This window comes from Lissotriton helveticus, chromosome 3_1 (genome assembly GCF_964261635.1).
Source record: "Lissotriton helveticus chromosome 3_1, aLisHel1.1, whole genome shotgun sequence".
NCBI lineage: Eukaryota > Metazoa > Chordata > Amphibia > Caudata > Salamandridae > Lissotriton > Lissotriton helveticus.
This window is the reverse complement of record NC_136061.1, coordinates 714,916,778-714,940,422: the sequence shown is the minus strand read 5'-3', so window position 1 is coordinate 714,940,422 and position 23,645 is coordinate 714,916,778. Positions and strand designations below refer to the sequence as shown.

General features: G+C 43.3%; 1 protein-coding gene across 3 annotated transcripts in view; it reads right to left on the bottom strand.

The window, feature by feature from the left end:
• The window catches only part of QSER1 (glutamine and serine rich 1), a 1,012,913-nt gene that overhangs the window by 383,697 nt on the left and 605,571 nt on the right, over positions 1–23,645 (bottom strand). For all 3 annotated transcript variants that reach the window (XR_013608715.1, XM_078680856.1, XM_078680858.1), the window contains 4 exons: positions 18,217–18,333; positions 17,391–17,524; positions 14,319–14,494; positions 12,510–12,587 (listed from right to left, as the gene is read on the bottom strand). Coding sequence is in view for 2 of the 3 variants with exons in the window: in XM_078680856.1 (XP_078536982.1) it covers positions 12,510–12,587; positions 14,319–14,494; positions 17,391–17,524; positions 18,217–18,333 (505 nt within the window). In the remaining variant the exon portion in view is untranslated. The remainder of the gene's footprint in view (positions 1–12,509; positions 12,588–14,318; positions 14,495–17,390; positions 17,525–18,216; positions 18,334–23,645) is intronic.

The following is a 23,645-nucleotide window of genomic DNA, read 5'->3' as shown; positions in this document are numbered from 1 at the left end:
CAGGATGTGTTTCTAATGTGAGTTTGCCGTTTTCCACTGCTGCTACTTGCAATGAAGTTATATACTATCAACAATCTTTGGAGGTGCCTACCTGCTCTCCTTTACTTGATGAGGTTCCTGTTTTGACTCTGGTTATTTTGTCAACATTGGTGATTTTTCGTATGACTCCACACATACCTCTATATGTGATACACAAACATTTTTCCTTATGCTGAAACAGACTTATCTATTTCCTCCATGGCTTTATTGTTGGAATTTTCTTTTATCGCCTCTGAATTGGATTTCTTACAGTTCTCTTTCTGCTTTTGAATGGGTGCTACCTTCCAGATCGTACTTCACCAGAACTTGTAGCTGAGATGCTTTCGCCAGATTCTTCTTCATAAAAGGTCCCAAAAGACTTGTCCCTGGGGGTCATTACTGCATTTTCTGTTTATGGTGGTATTGTTTGGGTTAAAATTTCCCATGACATTTTAGGTCCAACTGAAACAATGCAAATACCATAAGTTTTTTAAGTTGCTATGGATGACATTTTTTCCCCAGATTACATTTCTGATTAATAGGACGCTATGACTTTTTTTGAGTATGAGGATCTGTATTTGAATTCCGCAAATTACGGTGAAATGTTTTGTTACCATCGTTATGCACATCACTATTTACATATAGCTAGTATTCCACATGCTGTTTTTATTTATACACAGTGGGAACTCCTCTGGGTAGTCTTAAACACTATTTACAGAAGTTGCCTTATTTTCCTTATCATGTCCCTACAGATCCTTTTTAAAAAAAATTATAGTCTTACACCTTCGCCAGTGAAGAAAAATATGCTCATGCAAAGTTAATTTATTCCAATTTGTTTATTTCACAACCAGCCATACACGGTTATGAAAACTGGAAGGACAATTTGATCTTAAACCTATTTGGGGGGCACAACACTGGCAGGTCCAGGGCACTGATATTTTAATTTGCATCCCTCGAAAAAAATAAAATTCTAAACAAAACATTACAACAGACTACATGTCTTGGTTTGGCGAATATTAAAAATGTAAACTCGTCAAGCATTCCCTCGGCTGCAAAATTTGATTGGCAACAGTTTATTAATTTCACTGAACAATAGTTCAATGAGATGGTGCAAAATGGAACGCAATGGATAGTTACCAGAAAGTAGTTTTGCAGCATGAAGAGTTTTCTGGATTCACATAGTGTGCATTATTCCACCATCTAGAGGACAGGTCTGGAATTATTGTTTTTTTCCCTCAGGTGTAGGCATCATCAACCACCATTTGGTGGTATGTTTATTACCTGTGTGACGTCAGGCAGTGTCCCGGATGATCCAGTGCATAGCCTGCATTCTATCTTCCTTTTCTAGTGTACTTCCTATTATCTTTTTTTCCCTCAACCTAGTTACATCATCTCCCATTTCTGGGGAGTGTAGGTCGCATGTGAAACCAGAAAACTCTTCAAGCTGCCAAACTACTCTGACTGTTAAGTAACTATTTATTTTTTTGCAGCCTGAATCTTATTCTGGATTTACATGCTGTGTCATTTCCATTAGGTTAGGTGGGATAAAAAGACGAAGCGTTAGTAAACAAGTGTAGTACCTTCTGTCCCAATGGCACTTCCTTGTACATCTGAACGTCCACACAATAATGTTTGCAAAAGTGTGAGGTAATGCCCATGTTGCTGCTGTGCAAATAGGGCCAATGGGGACGTTTGCTAAGAATGCCAGTGTTGCACCTCTTTTCCTAGTTCAATGGGTTCTGGGGTGTGTGGGCAGTGTGATCCCCTCCCTTGAATAGCAAGTCTGCATTGTTTCTACTGTCTTTGAGATTGTTCCTTTAGTTATTGGGGAACCTATGCTTGCTTTAGCAAAGGATACAAACTGGTTTCCTTCACGAAACTGGTGTTTCTTTTTTTGTTGAAATTTCTTTATTGGTATTTTGTGGGGTAAACAAAGGATGCAACACATGCAAATACAAACTGTGTTGATAGCGTGAACTACAATACCAAATCAACAGCTGATCAAGAGACGGAGATTACATATTTACAATTGTGCAATGCTAGAAAGTGAGGAGGTGGTGATATTGTTGGCACAGTTGAGTGTCCGCGTGCGCGGTGGCTGGGAAGAACTGTGCCCAGTGATGGTCTCAAAGTAGCGCAATTGTGCATGTGGATAGAAAGGAGAAGGTTAACAGGGGTGATGGATAATACAAAAGTATCTAACTGCATGCCCTAGCGATTTGGATCCAGTTTGTACCCATTGCTAAGAGCCTGATGGCCAGCATCCCACCCGCATAAGGAACGCACGTAGCATTGAGCGATTGGGGAATGAGTGTCGGGGGCACAGGTGCACCCTCTGGTTAGGGTTGTTAGTTGTTGTCAATGGAAGTTCAAGACACAAGTGTCTGAGGTGCAGCGTGTGTTTCTGAGCTGGGGGAATGGCACCCCGTACAGGTTTTCCCCAAGCATGACTTCCCAGGCAGACGCCAGGAGAAATTTGCGCAGTCCCAGTGCATCCTCTCGTTTCAGCGCCATACTCTCTGCACATGCCCAGTTCGTGAAGAAGCGAAGCCTCACTTCCCATGATGGAGGTTCTGTGTTTTTCCGCCGCCTGGTGACCAGCCGTTTGGCGGTATTCAGGCCCAGGTCTATGAAAAGTGGTGACGCCTTCCATTGTTTGGTTCTATGGAATAGGCCTAAAATGCATATCTCCTAAGTGTTTGCCACTGTGTGCTCTGTGCTATTTAAGAGATGAGTGGTGATCACTCGCCAGAAGGCGGCCAAAGCAGTGCAACCCCATAACATATGAATTAGGTCGGCATTCATCAGCTGACAGCGGGGACAAGGGCAACTCTGCGGCAGCAAATATCGGTTTATGTTGTCCGATGTGAGATATGCCCTATGAATTATGTAGAGCTGTATGAGGCAGAACCTAGCATTTCCGGGTATGTGAACTGGACTCTGCAAAATGTTGTACCTCTCCTTGTCAGTGCTGGGGTCCTGTAAGGCAGAATCCCAGCGACCCCTGAGTGAAGTCAGTCAGTGTGTTCTGTGTGTGAGCAAAGAGTCAGCGAACCACTTAATAAGGCGCCTCTCTGTGCCCATGCTGTGAACATATTGGACAGTGTGGTGCATTGCAGGTTACTGCGATATATCGCCCCACTACACCCTCAGTTCCGCAAGCAGGGAGGAATGGGGCCGAAACTGTCCCTGAGGGAGCCCTTCGTCTGTCACTAGCTCTATAAAGGGTGTCAGTTGCTCGTCCCTGTAAAGGTCGCCCAATGTTTGCAACCCCACTGCTTCCCAGGCATGGAGATCCGCACTCATGACACAGTTCTGGCCTTTCGGCGTGCCTAGGAGGGGAAGGGCTGGCGCATATGGGGTGCAGTCCTTAGTGAGTAACAAGCATTTACAATGCAATGGTCTCGTCCTTGTTAAAGTTAGAGCTATTGTCATTGCTCATGACATTATTTTAGTTTTTAAAATATATAAATAAATGTTATATTTACAATGCCAATAGCTTAATCTCTCGCAAATGCGAGACCTATTGCATTTGCACCCACACACAGAGCCGCACGCACACACACAGAGCCACACGCACCCACACACACAGAGCCACACACACACAGACAGAGCCACACACATACACACACACAGACAGAGCCACACACACACACAGAGCCACACACACACACACAAAGCCACACACACACACAGGAGAGCAAGCACAAGCAACGAGGGGGCAGCAAGCACAAGCACCGAGGGGGCAGGGGGGCACAGCGGCACAAAAAACGGATCACAAGCAGGGCACAGAGCCACAAAAACCGATCACAAGCAGGGCACAGAGGCACAACAAGCAACGAGGGGGCAGGAGAGCAAGCACAAGCAACGAGAGGGCAGCAAGCACAAGCAACGAGGGGGCAGGGGGGACAGAGGCACAAAAACCGGATCACAAGCAGGGCACAGAGGCACAAAAACCGGATCACAAGCAGGGCAGGGCACAGAGGCACGAAAACTGGACCACAAGCAGGGCACATAGGCATAAAAACCGGATCACAAGAAGGGCAGGACACAGAGGCACAAAAAAAGAATCACAAGCAGGGCACAGAGGCACAAAAACCGAATCACAAGCAGGGCACAGAGGCACAAAAACCGAATCACAGGCAGGGCACAAAAACCGGATCACAAGCAGGGCACAGAGGCACAACAAGCAACGAGGGGGCAGGGGCAGGAGAGCAAGCACGAGCAACGAGGGGACAGGGGGGCACAGAGGCACAAAAACCGGCTCACAAGCAGGGCAGGGCACAGAGGCACGAAAACCGGGTCACCAGCACCATGGTTGCCGCACCAGCCGAAAGGAGGCGGGGGTAGGGGGCAAAGGTGGGTACTGGAGAAGGGAGTAACTAAGAGGGTGACTTGGGAGATGTAGAAGAATGGGAGCAGCGGGCTATAGAAACACAGGAGGGGAAGGAGAGAGAGGGATACAAAGATTAGAGCACAGTTAGGAAGTGGGAGGGGGGAGGGAAAGGGGTGAAGGGTTTAGGGGAGAGGAAGAATGGAAATGTGCGAATGGGGAAAGAGGGTGTGAAAGGAGAGATAGGAATGGAGTGAGGTGAGGAGGAGAGTGGGAGGATGAGATAGAACGGAGGAGAGGGAGTCTGGGAGAATCAGAGGGTGTGGCAGTTTCAGACACGGAGTGCTAAATCTGCTGTCTCACGCCCCTCGGCCCCCTGCACCTCCTCAGCCCCTCCGGATCTCGGGCAGCCTCGGTCAGGGGCGGGAGGGGGCTTGCCTTTATTTACAGTGCTCAGCGCACCCCGAGCCAGCCACCGCGGCAGAGAGCTGGGAAGGTGTGCGAGGGAGCTGGAGACAGGGAGAAGCCCCGGGCGAGGTGGTCTTGGGATCCACGTCATCACGACATCTCACTTTACCCGAGTGCATTTTGAATGTGCTACGGTTGCCGGTTTTAGAATCATACCGTAGCCGTGCCATTCTAAGCTATAAGGACTTCATATCAATCACCACATAAGAGTACTGCTTTGGAGCTCACCACAGAAAACCCACCTCATCCTTGCTTTCGCACTACCACGCTCCATGTCGCCGGGGGCTTGGACCGACCCCATGTCCACTTTTACTGAAAATGATGGATGAAAATAAACACACAGTGAGGGTGCTTCCGCTGTTTAATTCTGAGTTGAAATTGAAACGAGCAGGGCAAAAGCATGGGCACTGAAAAGTACAGGCAGCCAATCGAGAAGAAGGTAATATATTCTAGGCGATGTGGGAAACCATAACGATCTAGGATTGGTTTGTAGGACTCTCGTTTTGGGATTGGTTAATAGAGCACTCGGTGTTCATTGACTCCCTCGTCTAAGAGACTGTTTTGTAGCTTTGGATTGGCTGGAAACGCTTGCTAATTTTGTCTATTGTGGGCTATTCAGAGAACTTTTCTCCTGTACGTCCCCCATTTCCGCCACCTTCGTAGTATTCCGTAACTGTTGGTTTAGTGTGTTTGCTTTCGGTTAGTCGGTCGTTTCCGATCTACCACCTTCCCCAAAGCATCTGGGGAATACCAGGGACTAATGGGATGAGTGAACACCTGTGTGGCAACGTCCTGCCATACTCACTCTACATGCAGCGTCTGTGGAACAAATAGCTCGTTGATGTGCAAATGATCCACGAACGCGTCATTTTGTCTTGAGTACCACTGGTATGGCGGTGAAATGTGATCTGCAGTACAGGTCTCCCTCACCAGGCCGTCATCAGAGTTAACAGAGTTACAACTGCAAAAGAACATTTCACATTGCGGCAAAGCAAAGTTTGAAGTACACACATCCCAACAATATATATGTACCTCTTAATTTGGGTGTGGATGTGGCAGGAAGAGAGTGAGCACAAACGGGGCAGAGGCAAGAAAAGTGAGGCAAAGTCTGCTCACGCTGCCTGCACGTGCCAGTCGGCCCTCTTAATAAGGAACACTAATCAGAGAGCCAGCTTGAGCGTGCAGGCAGCGTGATGAGGGGCGTGCTCTCTCCCGATGACGTCAGGGAGAGAAAGAAGAGAAAAAACACACCCCTCTGTCCCAAAAAGAAGGGGCTTAAATGGAGTGATTCCCCTCTCCTCCAATGGCTGGCCAGCATTTACGAGGCCAGCCAATGGAGAAGAGGGGCCGGTTTAAGCCCCCAATACTGTAAATATTAAATCTCGGCTGCGCGAACACTTCTGCGCAGTGTAACGCTAGGCCGAGACCTAATAAAGCGCGCTTAAAAGTACCTAGCTAGCATTAGCTGCTCTGGGGTCTTGTCCCAGCTTCCAGGGTAGAATAGGCGAAGAATGGATGAGCTTGACCAGGCCTGATGATATGCGGCTGTGTTTTCTGTGTGTTGCCCGCTCATCCATCTAGCCACCCAATGGGGTTAAGCTGCTAGATAATAATGTTCTATGTGGGGTACTGCAAGGCCTCCCCGATCCACTGGCAGATAAAGCTTAGCGCAACCCGGCAGCAAGAGCCGTTCCAAATGAAATCACGCATCATGCGCTCAAAGGAGCGGAACACTGGGGGCAGATAGAGAGACTAGGTCGCAAAGAAATATAAACGCCTGGGCAGCGCCACAATTTTTAGCAGGGCAATGCGGCATGAAACTCTTGTTTCTTGCAGATAGTATCTTGCATCCCTCCTTACATCTGTGTGTAGAGCATTAGATTTTTAGAAGAAAGTTGGCAGCTGTATGCTTTGGTTGACATGACCGCGAGTCACCACTTTGGGCAGAAAATGTGGGTTGGTGTTGAGAACTACCTTGTCCTTGTGCATTTGTAGGTATGCTTCGTGTATTGTTAGCGCTTGAAGCTTGTTCGCTCTGCTTAGTGATGGGACTGCAATTAGAAAGGCGGTCATAATGAGTGAGTGACTTTAGATCCGTTATGTGCTTTGGCTCAAAAGGGCCTGAACATTAACTGTCTTAGCACAGTGTTTAAGTTCCACAATGGTGCTGGAACTTATCTTGGTGGTGCCACTCTGTTAGAACATTCCAAGAGTCTTGTCACCACTGGGGATGTGAAGAAGCTGTTTCCTGACATACCCCTGGTGTGGCTACTATTGTTGTCAGGGGTACCTTTAACAATGCATAGGTCAGCTCACTATGTAACAGGTGAGTGAGGTATGTCAATACAGTTTCCTGCTCTGTCCTTGCTTCAATGTTTCTGCTATCTCTGCACCATTTAATGTATCTGCTGCATTTTGCATTATAACCTTCTTACTTCTCGAAGGATTTCCATCGTCCTGGTTAGAAGCTGCAGATGCCCAAATTCTAGATATTCTGAAGCCAAGCTGCTAGGCCGAATGTTGATGGTTACGGGTGGTATACTCTCCGGTATTGCATTGTTTACAGATCTTGTTCTACTTTGATTGTGATCAAATGTCCCCTGGACATCTCTGGTAGGTCCGAGTACCATGTGTATCTGGCCCATTGTGGGGGCTATGATAATGAGTTTTGTCCCTGGTTGTTTGCCTTTGTCCAGTACCATTGATATCAGGGGAATCGGAGGGTAACCATATGCAAATCTCCCTGACCAGTTTTTTTGACAGGGCATTCCCTTCTGACTGGTGGTGTCGAAACCTGTAAGCGAAGTGTTGGCATTTTGTGTTTTTTGCTGTTGCGAACAGGTCTATTTTTGGCTTCCATAAAAATTGAAAATGATCTCCAGTGTTTCAGTTTCCATTTCTGGGAGGTGCTTTCCAGCCTGCTTAACTAGCCTGCCCAATGTTCTGTTTTCCTGGTAGGTGGATTGTTTGTTTTGTGATTTGTCTTGGTATTGTCCAGCTCCATATTTCTTGGGCTAGTTTGCTTAGGGTTTACTCTTTCGAGCCTCCTTGTTTGTTGAGATAAAACATGGTTGTTGTCTTGTCTGTTTGGATTAGTACAGTCTGACGGTTATGTGTGATTGGAAAGCCCTCAGGCTAGGAAAACTGTCTTTATTTCCAGGTAATTGATGTGTTGCTTGCACCTCTGGTTTGAATCCAGACACTCTGAGCCAGGCATGTCTTCTTAATGTTGTTCCTGTGCACATGTGCCTGCTGGCAGTATCTGCTGCACCTAAGGCTGACTTTAGGCTGGTATTAGCAATGTTCTTTCCCTCTTGTATCCCTGCCTTGGCTCTTTTCCTGTAATATTCTGGGAGATGCTAAAAGAGGGACTCCATCTTGTTCCATTGTCGGTGGCCGTATCTGATTAAGAGGTTGCTGGAGTTAGCGATCCTCCATTGAGTTGCTGCTTCCCTCTCCTTTCTCCTCCCCACAATGTCAAGTCTTTCAGCTTCCTTTTCAGGTGGTGGGCCTGTGGATGTGTGGGCGTTGTTCCTTTTCTTGGCGGTTGCTACACTTTGTGAGTCCAGAGTAATGTTTCCCCTGATAGATTTAGGGTCTTGAGTAGAAGGTTTGTTTTATTTCTACTCTGGGTGCTACAGTCCTTGCAGTGACTGGTTCCCGAATGCCTCCTTCCCTTGGTCTAATATGCTAGGGAGCATGGGTAGATAACGGTTTCCAATGTGAAATGGCATTAACGTTTCAAGGAGGAAATATTAATCTCCTCTTTCCTCCTCTAAGTGAACACCATAGGTCTCCGCAGCTGTTTTGAGGACGTCATTGTAGAGGGATAGGTCATCTATGGTGGAGATGGTCTCAAAGGTTAGTTATTCACTCTTTCCTCCAGGGATCTTGTGTCGAGATCGTACATGATTCTTCGTCGAACCCCCTTGCATCTTCAACCTCCTCAGGTTCGCAGACCTCTTCCTGCTACTCTTCATTAAGTTCTGGACTTACTGGGGCCTCCAAGGAAGACTGGTCATCTTCTGTGCCAGTCGAAGGCTTTGCGGGAATTCCTTCAAGGAATCGAACAGCTTCTTCCTTTGCAGGAGAGTGGCCATTATAGCCGCAAGCCTTCTCTTTTTTTGCATTTGACCTTGAGTGCCTTTTGTTCGTCAAGCATCAAACGCCTTTTGTTCGTCATCAAGCATCAATGAATCCACCGTCTTCGAAACCCTGTTCTGGTCTCTCGCTCCTTCTTGAGCGGATGACGCCGTCAAAGGTTTCAACAGTATCTTCCCTCCATCGGTATTCCTGGGTTGAGGACTTATTGCCTGAGAGCTTGATATCTGAGCCGTTAAGCGGTTTAGTTACCTTCAAACTTTTCTTTTCGGCATCCTGCACTGCCTTTTTTGACGCTTTTCTTCTGCATCAGCCACGCAGATTTTGGCATCCCTGAGATGTCTTGGCTTCCCTGACAATTTCCCCATTGTCACTGGATAGACCAAGATCCTTTAGCGAAACCTGCATCCTCTGAGTGCAGGCCACAGTGTAGTGCTCTAGCCTCTGTCATCTACGAACTTTTAGAGTCTTGAGTACAAACGCAGTGCAAGCATCGCAGTCTTCATCCCTGTGATCTTTCGGGAGGCAAAGGTTACAGACCTTGTGGGGGTCTCTCTGGGCGAACTTGTGATGGCAGTTGGGGCAGAATATAAAGTGAGTGTTTTATACGAACCCTCTCTGCCATCATTCTCTAACCACGTGAATGTTACCAGGGTGTCTTGCATCGGGCAGAAAAAAAAGTGCTGCTCTCTTTGGTGATTTGGTCACTTTTCTTTAAAAATCTTTGATTCTCTTGAAAAACCTTCGGAGCTCCTCTGTCGTGCTTCCAGACCCAACAGCAGAAAAAAATCTGAAGATGGCCACTATGGACCGGAACTTCCGCAGCGCTGTCTGATGTCACCCAGGGGATGGGATTACCACAAAATGGTGATCGACGATGCCCACAAAAGTGGGAAAAAATTAACAATTCCATACCTTGCCACTAGATGGCGGAATAATGCACAGCATATCAATCCAGAAAAGGATTCATGCAGCATTACTTACAATCCGTCTATTTCTAGTTCAGAGTGGTGGATATTACGGCCTGTTGACAACAAGGCTGCAAAGCTCGATTTTTAAACTCTTGCAAGGGGTTTACAGCAAGTAGACCAAATTCCCGGTATATTCAGTAGCAGTACTCTGGAGTAGTTACTACTTTTACCGCAGGAAAATTATGCCAGCAATGGCTAGAACATCCCACCTTGTCTGCAGTTAAAGACCACTTAAAAGGTGGAGAGAGAGATTGATCAGGAAAATCTTGACAAAGCATTGGCAGTTGTCAATAATGGGGTGACTACATTGTCCACACACATTTATTCTTTGAATAATATTGTTTCATCTGCAGTTTATATTATACAGAATGACATGTCTATGCTTCAATATGGCCAAATACAGTGGAGATACATTTTACAGTTAAACTGGACATTGTAGGTTTTCAAATTAAATCGCGTACCATGGAAATATTTATTTACAACTGAATTGTTTTTGCCTTATAATTTTACACGTATTCAGAAAGTTGTGTAAGAAAGGAATCAACTTACTTATCGGCTTCATATAGAAAAGTTAGGAAAATTGCCTTTTAATGTAGCTGAAACCCCTTCGGCCACATGGCTGATTCACAAATTAATTTCTTTACCTATACCAACTTTTCATTTCACCTCATGTCTAAAACAGTTTCCTGTGGCAGATATGAAGTAATAGGAGCACATTTTTTACATGCTGCTTGGATTTTGCCCTTTCAGTACAAATGTATGCACGAAAACAAAGAGGTTTTGGTTAGTCTACACAACTGTACAACTTCTTTAGGACACTTCTTCGTTTGCAGGGAGATAACACTTCATGGTGTTTGTAATGCCTCAATGGCTAGCCTTGTGTGTTATTTGAAGGGTATTCTAATGCCCCTGATAAAGTATGAATTTTTGCTACTTTTCAATGGCAGCAACTTAATTGTAAATGATCAGAGTTGCTGTGCAATGAAACCAGGTTCCCTTTTTTTAGTATCTGTTTCCAATGTTGTGACTTGCAGTATAAATGTCTTATTTCATCCTACGCATTCTCATGGGGAAATTACTTTGTGACCGAAAGTTCTTCTTTCACAGATTAACTTTGATCGGTTAAGCCGAATGAAAGTCTTATTGTTTCAAAAAGATGTGGCTTTAACATCTGCCCAAGAAACTTTTGTTCACCAAGTAGCATGTTCCTCTTCTAAGGATCAATAACTGTTATGCATTCAATTGCCACAGCTTTTTGGTGAGCTGATACACCTTACTTTTAATACTTTTAACACCACTGGAGTGGCACACTTTTTTATAGTGATTGGGTCCAGATTTGTGTCAAAATCCTCTAATTTCACAGTCGGAGAAAGAAAAGTAAATTTAAGAAGACAAACTGACTTTTGACTTCTGTCTCTGAATGCAGAGAAAATGCGAGAAGATGAAAACAAAATATAACGGCATCTTCTTTGCCCAATCACTTGTGGTTGAGCAGAACACCTGGCGTCACGTCACCAGTACTGACCAGCAGGCCCTAAAAATAGCTCGCCCTGATTAAATCTGGCTCGCCATTGTGAGTGGCCGAGTACATTTCTCGAGGCCTATCCATATTTGGTCAAACTACTGACCACCTCTGTTAGACAGTGGGCCCTAACATGTAAAGCCACAGTATAGCCGGAAACCCCAAAATTTTTATGTGATTGAATTCATTGTAGCTAAACTCAAACTTTGGAACTTCTTTCCCAACTCCAAATACAAACACAACCAAACCTACTGAATGTCAGGACTACTAAAACGCATTTCTTGTGGCTCCATCTGTATTTTCTTACTTGCATATGCCACAGTGTTTCCAACTGCAATTAGAATTCTCTACGTTACTCTTTCATCAAGTTTTTAATTCATGTTTTATTGTAACCACAACAGTTCTTTGTAAAGCCTGTTAACGTCTTTTTGATACAGCAACACTATAGTCATATGTTAAAAAGGGTCGTCGTGTGTAGAGAAAAAACATTTTTATCAACTCTTACACTGCTAACAATCTGCACCTATAGACATTCTAAAACATCCCTTTGTTTGTGGACGTCTACTTCAGTTTTGAGCCCTATTGTGACTTAATTTACTGCATAGCCTTTTAAGTAAATACTATAAAATAAGAAGGCATCTCAAGAAAATAGAAACTGCCAGAGTATGAATTCCTTTTTTTTCATTTAGGGGTAGGGAGAATAATAGTGAACAGTAACCACTGGTAAAATCATTAAAGTCATTTAAAGAGATAAGTTTGGGAAGACTTCCTTTTTATTTTTGAAAGGCCCTTTCATGGGTGTTAATACACATCACAGAAAAAGGTTATAATGGAGGATATGCCATTTTTTATTTGGAGGGATGAGCTTAAAACAACTTGTTATTTATAGAATCTGGTACCTACTCTTTGTTATAGATCAAAGTTTTTAAGAATGGCAATGATGGACTAAAGTAAACTACAAGAAGTCTTAAATTCTAAATAAAACAAAAAGCACTGACACAGTACAACCACAAGATATGTCGGCTGTCAAGAGGCTTCACCCAATAGTTCACCAACATAGGTTACACTTCATGCCATACTTTGGTGGTTTACTTACCCATTTCACTGGATATGCTCCGAACAGTCCCACAACTTGAGTTGGTCTGGTGTGAGCTTGCAGAATCCTGTCCATTGCCTGTCATAAGAATAAAAGATAAGTTAAACGCTACCAAGTGTGTGTGCATTGCCCAGAAAGGAAATATATGTCCTTTTGATGTAACACACCTGTCAAGGAACAAAATAGGAACCATATTATCAGTTAATAGTTCCCAGACAGTGTGAGCTCTTTCTTAGGATACAGCCACCCTAACTATCCTGCATCGTGCAGATAGGCAGTTGCTTACAAGTATACCTAAAAGAAAACCATTATTGACAGTCTCTCTTATGAGGAAGAATATAACCCACAGTCATTTCATAAGTACTCTAGGCATTTTAAAGTGCTTGATCGTAAAAACAACACATGCTAGAGGGATGCTAAATAAATCTTCATTAAACTAGTGTCAACTCACCAAAGTGATATGGTCATCAGAATATTTCATAGGATGTAAATCTAGAGTTCTTACCAAGTCAAATCATTGCTATCAATTTACTATGAAAACAACACTCTGTATAAACTTTAAGTAACATGTTGCAGCAACCAAAAGTGGTATTTTAAAACACAGTGAGACGTCTGGGATTTCAAACAACTTTACTTATTTGAAATATTCGTTTTAAAAAAAGAAAAAAACAGTTCTACCTTCTAGAACAGCAGTATTCCCAACCTATCGTGACCTGACTTGTATGCAGAGTGCGAGATGTAGCAAATGTATAAAGCTAAGTGGGATAACTGTAGTTGAGCAACAAGCAAGTACATCATCACAATCTGTTGAGGTTTACCAATGTTCCACACACATTTTATAAAGTTGAAAGGGGCAAATATATGATGAAAAAGGTTTTATAGTAAATACAAAGATGGTTGAAGAAAGCAATAATTGGTACATTGCATATCACATGTAGAAATCAAATCTTTGCCTCTATATATAGAGATACAAGGATACTGCGCTATAGGCCTACCATTCACAGAAAGTGTTGAAGATCTTACTTTCTGTTTATTACATGGAATAGTTTTTAAAGGGATATACACTGGCTGGAAGATGTTCATGGTTCTATACATGCTAACTAGTTTTCTTGCTTACACTTTTGTTTCTCTGCTAAGGCAGTTAGTTTCGCACTGTATTGCACTAAATGTAACAATTTCAATGTAGAATACATTAGCAGTTTTCTATTCACTCACATAGTTTAGAAAACTGCTAGTACATATTTATTTATTTATAAATAAGTGCAAGCTGCTTTTATCCAGTTTGACAAATAGTGTAGATGGAGGGCTGGTGTTTGAAATAGGCAGGTACTACCAGATTTTGAGTAGCCACCAGTTATTTGCGGGGTTGGAGGGAAGACACAATGTGACCAGATGGAAAGTACCTGTCACTCTCAATGGAAAGCAGGTACTTCTATTTTCTAAATCAATGTACTTGTAGAGCTAAAGAAGAGTTGCTAAACATGAGCACATACTATAACGAAGATTTGGTCTAATGGTCAGAGGTGCCGAGTATGGCACTGAGGAGCAAGGCTCGCAGCCCCCTCTCCCCCTTACGATCAGCTCAACATCCCATGTTTCTGGGCAAATCACTTATACTGCCCCTCATGCCTTAGAAAATATGAACCTGACCATACGTAACGCAGTCTGACACTTGTGGAAGTGGTATAATGCTCTTGGGCCAGCTTGCACTATAGCTAATAAAAACAACAACTGCAAAATTCACTTTTAGGCAAAACTGCCAGTGACAAAATCCAGGTTCTACTTCCCTTGCACATGAACCCCGCTCACCATGTTTCTCCATTTGAACATCAAGAGGTTTATCAGGTTGAAAGGATGTACATTCCTCTTTCCATGTTTTCCGTTTCTTTGGTGGTGGTTCAGCCTTAGTCTTCGGCTGTTTTGCTTTGGATTTCGGTCCATGAGGTTCATGAGTTTTGTTACCAGCCAACTTAGTTTGTCCAGTTCTGCAAGTATAAAAAAAAGACATTGAAGTTATTGAAATCTGAAAATGCAATCATGTCACCAGTTAATAGTATCTTGGAAACTAAGTGTGGAAGTTGAAGAATGATTCTACTGGGCTGAAATATTTTTTCATTTAACGCAGCGCAATAATAACTTGAAATGGTAGCAGTTTCTTGCACTGGAACATAACAAGCTCCCAAGAAAATAAAGAAGGGGCCAACATTTTTTATCCCCCTTTTCCATGTTTTTGAGAGGGGTGTGAGGTATGAATGGTTCCAGGATTTCCCTTGAAAGCTCAACAGGTAAGTGCAAAACGGCAGATATATGCTTCCTAATGCCTACCAAAATAGTCAGGAAATTCTGTATTACCCATCTACTCTGGTCCTGGCTTTCCGTAGAACGTGTTTAAATGGCTACTCCATATTTAGATATCTGATGACCTGGGGGAACAATATTTATGACCTGAATGAACAAGTGCCTCCCATATCGATGGATAGCAAGATCAGCAATCCCACAGCAGCATGTTTTCATTTAACACACCTCACAGAAACCATAGTAGGATAAAACGTACACTTTTTAATTGAGATAGCTATGATAGGTGTGCTGAGGGCATCCACCTAGAAAGATCATCATCTGATGATTCTCCACTCACCATGAGAGAACTGCTAGGTGGGCAGGATGCCTACTTGGCTTCTGAAAACGAAAACCTCCAGACCACAATAATGCATGCTGTGAATGAACGGGTCTAGGAACAGAATACTGAGGTACAAATTAATGAAATGGCCTGCAAATATTCAACACATTTGTGAATCTAACAGCCTCTGCCAAATGCTACTCAGGTGCAATGATGTAAGATTGTATTGAGCGACCTTAGAACAAAGATCGACAGTGTTGCAGGCCAGGCAATATGGCATGGCCTGCATAGTGTGAGGAAGAACGATGGGTTGGAATGCTTCCCAAAGCGATTGCCAGTGGTAAGACTTATTGCAAGCATTCCTACCATCACCTTTTTTATGTTTGATGCACCGCCCTAAGTGAGAAGGATATGCCCAGACATCGGTCCTATGTCCCCTGTGTCACAGGAGTCAAGCTAAGATAAGACACAATCAGGGCAAAACCATTCTTGGGTTGCTTGAGTTCCAATTCAGAGGACCTGGCTTGGCAGTTCTGGCTGGACTGTTCCAACCGGAACAGGGTGAACAGTGAATTAAGTATGGCTGGGTACAAACTAAGGTGGAATGGAGGGCAAAATAACAATGGGTTGGAATGCAACCCGAGTGACTTCTAGTGGTTAAATTTATCAAAACATATTGTAAACATTCCTGCTATCACCTTTTTGTGTTTCACGCAATAAGACAAAGCATTGTGTGATGATGGATTCTTACTGGAGTATTATCAGTGTCTCTCTCAGACAAACTCCGAGAGGTATGCCTGGGTGCACAATGGTGGGGAATCTGCCAGTGACGATGAAAGAGGCTATTGTAACTGTGCCTTTACAATCACTTTTTTGATCGTAGGTCTTACGTCCATTATTCAAGAATAACATGTATGTCAAAATACTTAGCAAGGCACTGGTAGTCACATTACTTGGAAATGTGTTGAGTTTAGTCCACCCACACTAATCCATATTTATTCATCATTGGACTACAACTGCTAATTGCAGTCAACTAAAAGGCATTTAACACCTCTAACTGGCAAATTCACCCCAACGTTTTGCATGATTAAAACTGTGGGCTCTGTCTTAATAGTTGAACTAGACTCCTTTATGCGAGCCCAAGGTCAGGTTTAAAACTGGAAATAAAATCTGACTGCTGAATTACAGAGCAAATCACCTGACACGGTTGTTCATTATTAATGTTTATATGTTCGAGACACTTACAGGGAAGTCCAGTTCAACTTAATAGAAGTCAGATTAGGACAGGTGACAATGGGCATATTGTAATGACACTTGCATAGGATAGAGTTATTTTTCTGAGTGATCCCATATGGTTACAGACCCAATTATTAGATCATCTGGAGGACTCTGCGTTTTAATTATGTTTGCATAGAAACTGGAATGTCACTAATATTATCAACCAAAAAAATGATGGAACGAGAAATAGAACTGCTACCATACATTTGGTTCACTCAATAGTAGAATCATTTTACATATTGGGACTGTAACACAGTAATAAACGGTCACTCACTAAGGTGAGAGGACGGCAGGCCTATCCGCACCATCAGCACTTCCTGTTTGACCTACCCTGTACTGACTGGTGCCCAGTGTAGAGAATGGAAAAGCTGGAATCTACACAGCAGGTCCAATGACCATGACGACCACCCGTGGGAAGAAAGGGAAGTGACAACCTTTCAAAGTGGGAAGAGTTACTCTTCCCTCCGCACATAAACCCTTCAATCAGAATCATATAATTTCATCCTTTCCAGTCATAACCAGACAGCCAATGGCTTGTGTAAACCCTTCAAATTCACCCTGCTATATAAATCCTCCTTCCATAGCACATGGTGGTCAGAGTGAACCGGAAAGATGGATGTAGGAATAATGCTCATACAAATCTCATATGGATAAAATAGACAAATAATAACTAATGCTGGAAGCCTTTAAGATGAAGCATGTAAAACATCATTGATGAAAGTCCATGTGAAAGAAAATCCACTGTGATATTCCTATGTAGAAAATAGTTGTCAGCCATATTTAGAATAGTTTGAATCTTTGTTTAAGTGCATTGTAGCAGCAACATAATACAGAATTACCAAGTTGGTAATCAAAGGGGAGGTGGTACTTACAAGAATGCTAACAATTAGAACTGAGTTTAACGAAGGTCAATAAGCGTTTATACACCATGTTAAACAAATTAAAATTTCACTGTTCTTAAAATAATTATTCAGAGCGGTTGTTACCTGGCAGATGGCGTAGGTTTGCTTGTTGGCTTTCTTGAACATATCCTCACATATTCTTTTTTATTGGCAGTTTCTATAAACTTAGCATACAACCGTTTGTACTTTGATTTTGCATCACCAAAGTATCCAAGGTACTAAAAAACAAAAATAATACTCATAATCAAGGACATTAATGATTTCACTTCAACACTTTAAAGCAGCATTTTTCCTTTCCATCACTGTTTTGACCTTTGACAGATTGGGACCTATGTGCTATATTCTTTTTTAAACTCCTACTCTTTTTTCCAATTCACTGTATTTTGTAGAAGGGAAAGTGTATTGGAACCACAGAGACATGATATCTTTTCACTCAAAGTTAAATTGTCAATTGTTTAGCACTAGTTCGCATATGTACTACATCAGGCAGGATCAGAAGCCATTGTGTTAGAAGAAATAAAACACTATACAGTACTTACATCTGAAACAGTAAGTAGGTACATTTCAACAACCTTTTGAAACTTAAAAAGCTTGTTTCTGCCTGTCAACTAAAACAAAGTCTTGGAAATTGAGACCTTTTTAAACAAAAAACTAACCAAATACAGCTACTTTCACATGATTTCCATTTCTAAAACAAAAAGGAGAGTATTAACCTTTAAAATCATGTCTTCAATCTGAGTTTACCACAATTTGCAATCTAAAAAAGCAATAAATGGCTAACTAATATAAAATATATGGTGAACACTGAAACTGCCACCTGATAGTAAATTCAGAACTTGGCTACTATAAAGCGTTTTAAAAATGTGAATATCCCATGCTTGCAGCACTAAAGTCTTGTTTTGTTACTCACACTATTAGTAGCAGAATATTGTCTTTGCCCATTACGCACTTCAGGAACAAACTTCTGCAGTAAAGCCTTTTGGACTCTCCAAATTGCAGGAGGCTCCTGACCAGTACTCAATGCCAGCTGGAAATACCAAACAAAAATTCACAATCTGAATTGTTTCAAGCATGAAAAGCATACATTACAAATTGACCTAGTTTTTAAAACACTTTATCAATATATCTAATGTTCATGTGGGATATTAAATCTGTGCTGAAGTGTATTTTCATGCACAATGGCCAAGATGAGCTTCTACAAAATAATCCTGAGATGCTGCATTAAGGGTGTTAATCTCAGGCACCACACTTTGAGTTTTCCACTAATAAATAAAAATATGCAGTTATTTAATTTTATGTTCCTGCACAAATGTAAAATAAAATGGATATTGGTCAAGATGAAGTATTAAGTAATAGTCTTGATGAGGTAATGCTGAAGGATATCCCATATGAAAGATGTGGCCTACCCCTCATAGCTTCAGATGTATCTGCTTTACAAGGTCTACAGTAACAAAACAAAAATATGCTGGTGTCTCCACCTTGGATGAGAAGCAATGAGGGACAAAATATACATATTCCCATTCTGACACCATGAGAGTGATATATTTTACATCGGTACCCTGATATAGGTCCAAGGAACTTCGTAAACTTTCCCTACATCATCTCCCCGTCATTTCATATGAATGAGCCTTATAAGAACCTAACTCCACATAAGGACAGAATGCCTTGTATGGCCAGCCTTATAAGGACTGCAGCCTTTTATGGACTAAACCTTTCACCTAGATCCATGCAGAGGGTGGGTTATTCCCAATCAATATTGCTAAGACGTCATCCTTAGCACATATGAATAATTTTACCTCTCCCATCGACGCACAAGGTTTAATCCACGTCATCCTCATACTGAACAATGGGTAACACATGCACATAAGACTGTATAAATACAGCACCTCTTGCTATCAGCAGTCAGGAGGGAACCGAGACTTCAAGGCCGTCACATTGACCAGAGACGCTGCGGCTCCGACATGCAATCGCTCCAGCTGACAGTAGTCTGACTATCCCTGGTGGGGTGTCCAACTCAAGTCCAGGACAAAGTCCCACACTCTCACTATTCAGGTATGGGGGTTCGACTATGTCCTAGCGGCATTCTTGGCTCCTAGATTCCTACATCTTAGACTCTTAGGCTCTTTTCGCACCTACTCACATGCTAGATACATTTAGGTACACCTAGACAGGCATCTTAGGAGTATGCACTTTATTTTCTAAATGCATTTTATATTCATGTATGTGTTCATGACTATTGCAAAATGGTAGAACAATACTAATCCTTTTTATTCACGGTACTGCTGATTCTATATCTCTGCTACTGTGTCATAGTTGTAGCAGCACATTTGTTTTACATGATAAGAACAACGGTACAATAAATTCTTATTGTAAACACGCCTGACTGTTTCTTCTGTGTATCTCTCTGAGAGCAAGAACAAGCAAGCACGAGTGACTGGGCGAAAAATAGTATATTGTTTACACGGGTCTGAGGAATCAGGGTCTGTTGTGTTCTGAGGTTGCCATAAACTAATCTCTCTGATAATAGGAGATATTAGTGGCATTGCATGCTAGCTAATGCAAAACATAGGCTAACATATTCGGTGGGGGTATACAGAGTCAGTCTACCACCATACCCACAGTATATGTTATCCTTAAACAGCGCAGGTCCTGCATAAAGGGTACAGTAGGAACTACACTACATGGCGCCTAACGTGGTCTAATGGCACCCCACCGTTTGGTTTGGTACTTATTTAACAGTAGAATCTGAGTAGCTCAGTCATGCTTATTCGCAGAGACCCTACTTACAAAACCCATAGACGTCTGGAGTGGGTAGGCAAAAAAAATCCGCCACAGCTGAGTAGGAGAGATATCTTATTTATTGGCTGTTGGTTAATCAAGCTTGAAGGACAACTTTCCCAAAATTGTGCATAAAACCTTTTCTAAAATTCCTTGGACAGTTATTCCGTGTCTTAAACACGATGTCCATCGAGAACGGAGATTTAAACCCAATAGACCAGGTACTTACTCACTCAGAGGGTGAGGAAGATACCAATGCAATACAGATTGCACCCAATGTAAGACATTCTATGATAGACTCTCAAAAATGGGTTAGCACCCAGAGGATGTGTAGTAATATTCGTGATAGAGGCACACTAAGATTTCAAAACAGAGGTATTCTACTCATGGATTACATTCCCAGCAGCGAATGCCATAACAAAAACTTTTCATTATTATAAACATGAAGAAGTTCCTTGGGTCTACAATCCGTTTGAGGAGATTGACATTCCGCCTACTTACCAGGAACATATTTTCTGGTTTAGTGGCACCCTACCCACGCAAGAGCAAGGCTAGGCCCTTTAGGAAGACCAGGAGCAACATGGCCGATATTACCGACCTATGCACCACATCCAGACGTTGACACAATGCCACATGATGAACTGCTTGTTCAACACAAAGAGTTGATAAAACTCTACAGAAACAGGACACACTTCGTCTTGAGGAAACTGGCGTTCCACCAACAGTAATTACACCAAACGTAGCTCCTACACAGAGCACAGGTACTAAAATTACGCCACAAACAGTAAATGCGGTAATGGGCAAAGTGCCCACAAAACGTGAACAAATACCTTTACGGGTAGCTCAGAAAATAACCCAGTTAGAAGCAGTATTCCCAAATACAACACCATTTGAAAAACACAGAAAGTTAACAATCTGCTTGCCCATGGGGTTTACACCACATTTAGAGGATTGCACATCTTTGGGTACAGTCTTTGCTGTCATATATATCAGAACGAATAGTTTTCTTACCTGTCGGTGTAGGTTTGCATCTTGAAGATCTTTCTGGATTGACTATGCTGTGCATTATTCCGCAGTCTTGTGGTTGGGTCCGGATTCGTAGTCTTTTCTTTGTTTTTTTTTTTGTAGCCCAGGTGGGCGTCGGCGTCACACCTCCTTGGGTGCATTTCCGGTGACGTCGGCATGCTTCCTGCGGAAGCTTCCACTCTTGGGCGCCATCTTCGGGTTCTTTTTTTCCGTTTTTCTTTCGTTTCCGAAGTAATGGCAATGTTCTATTTAGGTGATATTTTACCGCTTTGTACTTATAAGTCCCTTTTTTTATTTATTTATTTATTTATTTATTTTTATCCACCTCTTCTCTCTCCAGCCTCATCTTTCTGGCGGAGGTGGGTGGGTTCGCTAGTGAATCCAGAAAGATCTTCAAGCTGCAAAACTACACCGACAGGTAAGAAAACTATTCGTTTTGCAGCGTGAATCTTTCTGGATTCACTATGCTGTGCATAGATTTTGTAGCGGTTTCTCATCTCTGTGGCGGCTGGGTGGAAGATGAGCGTTGGGTATTGAATATGTGCTGGAGCACCTTTTGTCCGACTTGTGCTTCCTTGTTCATCTGTATATCCACACAGTAGTGCTTCGTGAACGTGTGCACCGAAGCCCATGTTGCCGCCAGGCATATGTCCTGTATGGGTGTGTTAGCCAGGAAAGCTATTGTAGCACCCTTTTTCCTAGTGGAGTGGGCACGTGTCCCCTCTGCTAGCTCTTGGCCTGCACGTTTGTGGCAGAGTTGAATTGTCTGTGCGATCCATCGTGCAATAGTCTTTTTGGTTACTGCCTTTCCCATGAAACTGTTGGAGAATGACACAAAGAACTGTTTTGTTTTCCTGTGTCCCTTCGTCCTCTCAATGTAGTGCATGACTGCCCTTCTGGCGTCCAGGGTGTGCAGAGCTCGCTCTGCGCTAGTTGTTGGTTTTTGGAAAAAACTCGGTATCTGTATAGATTGGTTCATGTGGAATTTGGATACCACCTTCGGCATGAAGTGTGGGTCAGTCCTTATCACAACCCTATCATTGTGTATTTATATGTAGGGTTCTTGTAGCGTTAGCGCCTGAAGCTCGCTTACTCTGAGTAAGGACGTTATTGCAACCAGGATAGCTGTTTTCATAGTTAGCATCTTTAGGGAGGCCTTGTGAAGAGGTTCAAAGGGCTCTTTCATGAGTTCCGTTAGCACTATGTTCAAGTTCCATGCAGGTGGCGGCACCCGCTTGGGTGGTGCGATCCTTTTCGCTCCTTCTATGAATCTCTTCACCACCTGTGATGTGAAGAAACTCCTGCACGTTTCTCCCCTTGTGTAGGCGACTATCGCTGCCAAGTGAACTCTTAACGAGGATGAGCTAAGGTTCTTCTCCAGTAAGTGCGTCAGGTACTTTAGCACTGTGGAGCCCTTCTTCATTTTATTGTGAAGTCCTTCTTTTCTGCACCACATTGTGAATCTTTTTCATTTCGCAACATAGCAACCCCGAGTGCTGGGCCTTCGTGTCTCCCGAAGGACCCTCAGGGTGCTTTCTGGTAGTCTCAAATGTGCGTACTCTATGTCCTCAGGAGCCATGCTACTAGGCTCAGGCTCTCTGGCTCTGGGTGTAGCACCTCTCCGTTCTGCATGGAGAGTAGGTCTTTCCTCCTGCCGAATCTGTGGGGTGCACACTATGTCATCTCCATGATCTGCGAGTACCATGTCTGTCTGGCCCACTGCGGCGCGACCAGTATCAGGGTCATGTTGCTCGCTCTGCACTTGCTCAGCACTCTGTGCATCAGTGGTATCGGGGGGAAAGGCGTAAGCAAATGTCCCGGACCAATCTATCCATAGGGCATTCCCCAGTGACCCCTCCTCGGGTTGTCTGGATGCGAAGTTTTGGCATTTTGCATTCCGGCGTGGGGCAAACAGGTCCACTGATGGTGTTCCCCATCTGTCGAACAGCCACCTTGTCTCTTGAGCATTGAGCTCCCACTCGTGGGATGCCGATGTCTGCCTGCTGAGCCAATCTGCTTGTATGTTGTCCTTCCCTGGTAGGTGTATGGCTAGCAGGTCTATCTTGAGAGGGATGGCCCATCTCCATATCTCCTGCGCCAGCGTTGAAAGCGGGGCTGACTGTGTGCCCCCCTGCTTGTTGATGTAGAACATCGCGGTGGTGTTGTCTGTTTGTAGCAACACCTTCTGCTTGTACAGTCTTGTTTGGAAAGCTTTCAGTGCAAGGAAGATTGTCTTCAATTCTAGGTAATTGATGTGCTTTGTCGCATCTGTTGGCGTCCACAGTCCCCTCACCTTGAGCTCCTCCATGTGAGCGCCCCATCCCTTCAGGGATGCGTCTGTGGTGATGGTCACTGTTGGCGTTGGGGGCGTTAGAGGCTTTCCCCTTGTTATGTTCTCCATGGTCCACCATGTCATCTCCTTCTGCACTGCGTGCGTTACAACCACTAGATCCTCCCAACTGCCTGTAGCTTGTGACCATTGCTCCTGTAGCCATTCTTGAATGGGTCTCATGTGGAGACGTACATTCGGTACCA